General features: G+C 41.5%; 2 protein-coding genes across 7 annotated transcripts in view; both read left to right on the plus strand.

Annotated features, from left to right (window-relative positions):
• The first annotated feature begins 306 nt into the window (after nt 1-306).
• ATP5MC3 (ATP synthase membrane subunit c locus 3) lies at nt 307-3,097 on the plus strand. Its single transcript, XM_026075511.1, has 4 exons — nt 307-351; nt 715-879; nt 1,253-1,446; nt 2,849-3,097. The coding sequence occupies exons 1-4, from the start codon at nt 307-309 to the stop codon at nt 2,961-2,963; spliced, it is 519 nt and encodes a 172-aa protein (XP_025931296.1). The 3' UTR covers nt 2,964-3,097.
• A 4,336-nt stretch (nt 3,098-7,433) lies between these two features.
• The window catches only part of ATF2 (activating transcription factor 2), a 57,070-nt gene continuing 56,672 nt past the window's right edge, over nt 7,434-7,831 (plus strand). For 4 of the 6 annotated variants that reach the window (XM_026075260.1, XM_026075237.1, XM_026075253.1 and 1 more), the window contains exon 1: nt 7,439-7,542. The gene's annotated coding sequence lies outside the window, so the exon portion shown is untranslated. Of the gene's footprint in view, nt 7,543-7,831 lie in introns of all 6 variants that reach the window. The other 2 variants (XM_026075222.1, XM_026075231.1) reach the window with 2 other exon arrangements.

Here is a 7,831-nt window from a genome sequence, read left to right on the forward strand (position 1 = left end):
CGCGGCAGGGCCGGGCTCCCCTTCCCGCTTCCTTGGCGTCGGCCCGGACCCCTCGTCAAGGTGAGGGGCCTTCGCGCGGGGCCGAAGGGCGAGGGCAGCGCGGCGAGCCGCTCTGGGGCCTGGTGCGCGCAGCGCCCCGCTGTAGGTCAAACTCCAGCCTGTTGCTTGCTCTGTGCAAGGCCGGGATTTTCTGCCCTTGCAGAGATTCTGCTACTTCAAAACGTCCTTTCTAGCCTGCAGATCGTTCCTCCTGCTTGGTGCAGGCACAGCTTTCTCCTGCAGGAAGAGCTTTGTGCAGGAGCCGGTATGACCTTAGAGGGTTGGATGCCCAAGGACATGTGCAGGCCGCTTGTGAAAGAGAATTCATTCATTCGTGCCTTGCTAGATTTAAAAGTCTAGGTTACATTTTTGCATTTAACAGCTTTAAAATGCATTGTGGTTCTTCTTATTTTTTCATTGCAAAATGTATATTGATGCCTGCTGGTCTAGCTAGGCTTTTTTGTTGCTGTTTTGTTACATTTTTTTTTTCTGTCTGCATAACACTTGTATGGATTCACTGAGTGATCCAGCTAGTCAGAATAATGTCTTCTGAAAGCTGTTATGGTGGAGTCATCAAACTGCATGGAAGTGCCTGCTTCTGTATTTTCTATTGTATATCCAGATAAGCAACGATTGCTGTCTTTTTGGTAGGACAAGTGGCTTAGTAGATAATAGGCTTTTAATCTTACAAAAGACCACTGTGTAGGAACTGTTGTAATCAAACTTTTTTTTCATTTTATAACTTTTTTCCTCCTCTTGCAGATCCGTGCTGGATCAAGAGTCTTGTACAGACCAATTTCGGCATCTGTGTTTTCTAGGCCAGAGGTCAGGACTGGAGAGGTACCTTATAAACAAAATTCTGTATCTTCCTAAATTACCTGGTGAGCCTAAATGTCCTCAATCTAGACTTCACACATACTAACACAAATGTTTACACTGTGACACTTGCTTTAAATGGGATGTCATATAACACTTGTTGCTATCTTGCTGTTTCCCCTGAGAAGAATCTTTTATATTTAGTGTTGACTGCTTTCAGGTGGAAATACAACATTCTGAAGTTTTAACTCTTAGTTGTAGTCTGAACACTTGTAAGAGTAAACAGACACTGGATCTAATACAACTTTTAAAACTGAAAAATAACACAATATCAAAGTGGTCCTAGAAAATGGTCTATGCCTGAATATAATGCTTTTTCCATGTTTTGTTTTCTTAGGGCAACTCAACATTTTATGGGGCCCAAAACACTGTCTCCCGACTAGCACTTAGAGAATTCCAGACTAGTGCTATCAGCAGAGACATTGACACTGCTGCCAAATTTATTGGTGCTGGGGCTGCCACAGTAGGTGTGGCTGGTTCTGGTGCTGGTATTGGAACAGTCTTCGGTAGTCTAATCATTGGTTATGCCAGGTAATCTCTTTCTTGTGAAAGTCTTGAATTGCATGCAGATATATCTTGACACAGCATTTCCAGATAAGCTATCTGAGTTGCAGTAAGGATAGTAGAGCTGTAGTAAATTCCCTTAATAAATAGTGACATTAAACATGGCTGAATAGAATAGTGTGAAACTGCAGTATATTCAGCAGCGTGGGACTCTTGTTGAATGCAAAACTCTGTACAGTTTACTCTAGAGAACAGATATGAAAAGATGAGATCATTAGACTTAATCAATGTTTCAGTCCCTGAAGTTAATGTTTTCAGCTTTCAGTTCTAGAACTTAATTCAAAATCTAGCCTGAATCTTTGCCCCTATGAGAGGGGAGGAGAAATCTTAAAAACTGTATATGAACTGTTAATATATAATATGATTTTCTACGCTTTATACCTAGTAATCAGGATTGTTGTGTAGACATGGATGCTTAATTCAGCTTTCCAATGCATTCAGTTTTGCATCTCAGAGTATGAAATTACTCTGTTTAATTATTCATTTCAGGAATCTGAAGGAGTAAGGGTGGGGAAATCGATAGTAAGGGGATGAACTGAAACTGATAACAGTTTACAATGTAGAGCTTGCATTGTTCCTGTAGTACCTATAGTTCACATGGTATCACTGCAGAGCAGAACTGATACAAGTATAAAAGACTTTACTGAAAGTGTCATGTTCTTCATTACTCTTTGAACCAGTTAAGCTTTAATTAAGTCATCCTAAAGATTTTTAAGCCCTACTGAAGACAAGGAAGTTCACTTTGCACTTGAAGAAACAGAAGTGTTTTCATTACAAAACTAATATCTCCTTTTCTGAACTTGGCACTGTTTTTTAACATGTCAACATGTGCAGGAAATCACTTCATAGTATTATGTTGAATTTTTTTTCCCCACATTTCTTGGAGTGATAATTAATTGCATAGTTGTAACAAACTGCTGCATACTTGCTTCTTTGCTCTAGATGGTTTCAGTTCTTGTATTTAACTGTAAGCTACTTGAAATATTACAGATTTAGGAACTTCCTTGGAATATAGTTCTAATGCCACAGGTGTGAAATACATTTATAAAACATTGTGCTAACAGTTTGTGCATGAGAGTGTGGAGAAATTGCATCCAAAAGGACATACGAATGTAGTCACAAAACTACACTAATTTGGAAAAGCTTTGTACAAGTTCTTAAATACAATCTGCATAACCTGAATCCAGTCTTAATTGCTAAGTTACTTGTCTTTGGTGAAATCTCTGCTAAAGATCGCTTCTGCTTGGATTTATTGGATTTTCCTGTTATGGCACCTGTGGCATGAGATACTGAATCTGTCAGATACATCAACCTGTATATGAATATCTTAGTAAAGATAAAAAGGTCTTATGCCTTCACTTTCTTCTAGAAACCCTTCTCTGAAGCAGCAGCTGTTCTCATATGCTATCCTGGGATTCGCCCTGTCTGAAGCTATGGGTCTCTTCTGTCTGATGGTTGCTTTCTTGATCCTATTTGCCATGTGAAAGGAGATCTGCCTGTAATATTGGCATTGGAATGTAATACTGCGTATTTTATGGGACTCCCAAAGTGTTGGTGTCATGGAAATTGATACTATTTCCACAGTCATTTCATTAAAGATAACAACTTTAACTGTCAACCTGTTGCCTGCATTTATTCTCTTTCTTATTAGGATATCTGGAAGACAGCATCTTGTCATTCAGTCACCATGGATTTCTCCTGATCAGTGAGTTACATATAATATAGGACCCTTAAAACAATGGCTTAAAGTCAAACAAATAGAGAGAAAGAGAGAGAGAGAGAGAGAGAGAGAGAGGTTAAATATGGAAGGCTATACTGCTGGCCTTTTTCCATCACCTATGCTTCAGACTTGCTTAGAGCTGTTTCTATGCACAAATTGTTTCTTCTCGTACTAGCTCGCACATAAGGTGTTTTGGCAACTCTTGATAGAAGGAGTTAAACAATCAACAACTAGTGATAGGGAAGTTCTTTTTGCATCAGTTTTCAGATACACTATAAATTTTGGGGACCCTAGTTGAAGTTTCCCAGTCAGTTCTGATTACTGTCCAGGTTGAACTATTTGGTTTAGGTTTTTTTAATAAATCTATGCATAACTTGGTCCAATGTATTTAATTGTGGCACTTGAACATTATACTGTTACTTAGTTACTGCATTCTTGGCATCTTCTAATTAAAAGGGAGAATTTCCAGCTTCCTGATTCTAAGTCACTCTTGCATTATCTTCCTACTTTTTGTCTTAAATAGCAGCAGGATCAAAGTGTTTTTAATAACAAAATGCTTGCAATATCAAGCTTTGTTTCTCAAAGTATCTGTCTTTTAACAATCTAAATGCATTTCAAGGCATTGTCTACACTTCTARCAACAAGCTTTGTGCTACTATATACTAACCGATGGAGGTTTTCTGATAACACATCAAGCTTTCTATACAGGATATTAAATAATAGTTCTGCTTATTCAACAAATATAGATAAACTGAACTTTGGAAGAAGGAGAAAACCTTGATGCAATCTTTGGCATCTTGCTGTTAGATGGGAATCCAACATCCAGGAATCTAAATCCAGGAAGCAATCTGCTATGAGCTATAAATAGCCTCTCCCCAGAGAAACGTAAGAAACTGACTAGTGACTCTCAGGTCAGTGCAAGATGTAAATACGGTCTTTGTTTTAATCTGAACTCAAATACCGAATTGATGTTCATATAGCCTAATTTGGGAACGTAGCTTGTGAGGCTACTTTTCCCATATAGTCTTTGGAGAAAATAGTGATCTTCACAAAAGGATTAAAAGTTGGACTCTAAATATGGAGAAAATACATATATATAATGTGTGTGTGCATGTGCAAGTTCAGGAGTGTAAAAGATGCAGTATCTTTAAATATTCAGCTCTAGCATAGTGTTAATAATACCTTATATGCCTAGGTCTGGAAGTTATATTTTTCTAGAAATGGAAGGTAAAGCCTACTGTAGCTATCTTCCATGTTTATACTCATGCAGTGTTTTTCTACGAACTTGCTATTAGCTGTTCTCATAAGCTATTCTCTTACTGAGCTGACGTACCATGTATTTGCTGTGGATGAAAGGCAGATAAAGGTTACTAGAATTCTAGTCTAAGGTTTGTACTGCTATCCTTCTGGTGGACAATGCAATAGCTCTGTATACTTACCTCGATTTCTGTGCTCTCCTTGAATCTTAAACTATGTGTTACTCTTTTTAGTACCACAAAAATCTCTGGTTTGGTGCTGAGCTTGGGCCATAGTTTCCTTATCCTTGGAGGCATCTGAGTTGGAAATATGTATTTCCCAACATCATGGACTACTCTAGGCTGAACTAGAGTGCTTAGTAGCACTACTAGAGTGCTTCAATGAGAGTGTTGAATACAAGCTTTGTATTTCCATATTACTGGGGTTTGGCCAGACTGGAATCTTCAAACTCATCTCAGTCAAGCCTAGCTCCAGCTCTGTAAATCRTATTTACCAATAAGTGTGCTTGGTGTAGAGATGAGTTCTGGCTAAGCTATTGCTCCATAACCTCAGGAAAAAAGTATTTTGAGTTACCACTAGTTATTTTAATCAGCTTTGAATGGCAATTTCTGGATTCACATCCCTTTTTTCCCTTGTGGTTCATCCTATCAACATGTACCCTTTTCCTTATGATCAGCCTTGTTTGAAAAGCAACAAACATCTTGGGTGGCCCAGGATATAGATGTGAAACCTGACTATCTTACTAGTAGCATCTTCCCAAGCTAGTTACCTTTTAAATCACTCTTAGAATACTGAACATGGTCCAAAACCAAGCAAAACTGTTACTAGGTTTTGCCAGTCCTGAAAGAATTGAATCTCAGTGTCGCAGATAAAGACTAATCAAGGTCTTTCAAAACATGGCAACAAACCTTCAGATGGGATTATCCTCCTCATGGGTGATAAAGGGCTTAGAGTCAATGAAGGATGGGCAGATTTTCACATCTGAATGATCCTTAGGCACATTGACTTCCTTCATCCATTTTCCCTGTTCTCAAAAAAAACAGCTTGGTTTTGCCGTTAACTTGAGCACTTTAACGGCTTGGTCAATTTCAGTGGTCTTAAAAGGACAAAGTTTTACTGAAATGCTCACAAAAGGGACAACTATAAATGTGTAAATGATGGGATTTTTTACAAAAAAATTTTTTTTGCAGCAATTGAGCAGTAGCAAGGTATCTAAAAGGGTTCTCAGTCCTCTCCGTAAGAGCTTACATTATTAGAAAACCTTTTCCATGGGTTAAAGAAATCAGATAAAAAGTCCTATGAAACAATATTGCAGACTTCACTTTCTTGAAACCTTTGTCACATTTTCTTCTGACATGGACTACACTGACCTCAGAGATTGTCAGCTCAAGTTATAGATTGTTATAGATTCTCCAAATCTGAAGACTGTTCATGGTTTGTTGTTGGAGATCTTCATTATCTCTGAATAACTGCTCTACCTGCTGTCCAAGTAGATCTGATTCATTCCAGCTGAAATACATTGAAAGTGGTGTGTACAACAATGTTTCCGTAATGTATAATGAAGGAAATGTTTATGTTACCAATTATGTTCTTATGTCATTGCTGCAGGTAGAAATGATTCATCCTTTCTATCCTGCTTCTTTCTTTGACTATTCTTGCTTCTTTCACTCTGCTTATGGTTTTTTGGGGGCCAATTTCAGACTGAATTGAAGAAAGGCAGAGAACTTGCAGTTCAGTTCTCTGTTCAGATTCAGGACTGGCACTGCCGTGTGAAGATCTGAAACACTGGATATTTGTCTAATATAGCTCTTGGTTGTTCTGCGTGGAAAGCTTGTAACTGTAGAAAATGTAAGATTTCTGTTCCTCTCTTCTCAGCACTCAAATATGAGTCCTTCACAACATACTTACAATTAATAATAATCCTAACTTCAAGTAAACAGTATACTTGTATGCAGGGTCCTTTATCCCTCTTCATCTCAAAGTACTTTATACAAGTGTCCAGCAAAACAATTTACAAGAGGAAGTGCAACTGCTATATATAGTCTTTTCCAAGTTCAGGGAAATTTAGACAGTGTAATTACATACTGTAGAATTTGCTTATGACATTGGAGTTAATATTCTTTTTAGCAAATGTATTTATTTATATTTTATTTTTAGTCTCTTAGACTGATCAGAGACTGAGGCTCAGAACAAGAAAGTTCCAAAATGTACATGAACACAGAATTAAAATTGCATCCTTGCTTCAGGGCAAGAGTCACATACTCTGATGTGACATATGCTTCAAGCATCGTCATTCAGCAAAGAGTTGCAGCAGTTTAGTCTCCACCTGCCTGCTACTGCCTTTCCACTATTCTACCAGCAATTAGCATCCCTTCTGCAGGATCAGCAGCAGACAGCACGGACTTCATTGTCTGCCACTTGAGCTCCTTGTCTGCATTTCAGCACAAATCCTCCTTGAACAGCAGTTTAACCTAATATGCTGGATTGCAGCACAGACACAGTTTGGCTTGGCTCTTATGGCACACTGGTCCAGCTGGGGCCAGCAAAATTAAGATCCCTAGCAGAGAGAGTGGATTTTCTACCACTCTGGGTAGTGGATACTGCACAGGAGAGCACTTTAACACATCTCCATGCTCACCATGGAGTTGAGATAGTGGCAGTCAAGGAGCCTGCAGGACCAGAAACAGTGGGTTTGGCCTACCCAGGCATGAGGCTATTATTAGCATCGTGCTGGTTATACGGGATACAGCGCCTCAGCCACCACCAGGCAGGTCAGGGCTGCCGCCAGTCGCCCATCCACGCGCGAGACCGAGCAGAGCCTGCTTAGCTAAAGCAGTGTCACGGCTCCCCGCTCAGCCCCACCCAGTCATTTAGCACTTCCGGCCACACAGACACTCCAGCATTGCCAAGCGCCCTGTCGGCGGCGGCCAATCAGCGGCGCGCCCCGTCCCGCCTCCCGCCCCTCTCTGCCACGTGACTCGCGTTCCCCCGCTGCCCAGGGAGATGTCAGTTGAGTTCTCGCGAGATGTGACGGAAGCCTGTGGGGGACCTGGCCTTTAATGTGCGGTTCGGCCCCTGTTCCCGAGGTGAGTTTGTAAACAGCGCGCGGTGGCGGCGGGCACGGCGGCGGCGGCTGCTCCTCCTCCTCCCCCCCCGCCCCCTCCATCCCTGCGCGCTGCAGCGGGCGCGGGCGGGGGCGCGTACCGGGGCGGGGGGAGAGGCCCGGCGTAGCGGTAGGCGGGGGTTACCCGGGAGGCAGTAACATGGCGCCGCCGCTCCGCTGCTCAGCCGCCCCCTCCCCCACCGCGGCTTGTGGCTCCCGCCGCCCCTAGAGCCGGGGCGCGGCGGGACGGGCGGCCCGGCCGGCCAGCGCCG

This window comes from Apteryx rowi, unplaced genomic scaffold (genome assembly GCF_003343035.1).
Source record: "Apteryx rowi isolate R43461 unplaced genomic scaffold, aptRow1 scaffold_110, whole genome shotgun sequence".
NCBI classification, from domain to species: domain Eukaryota; kingdom Metazoa; phylum Chordata; class Aves; order Apterygiformes; family Apterygidae; genus Apteryx; species Apteryx rowi.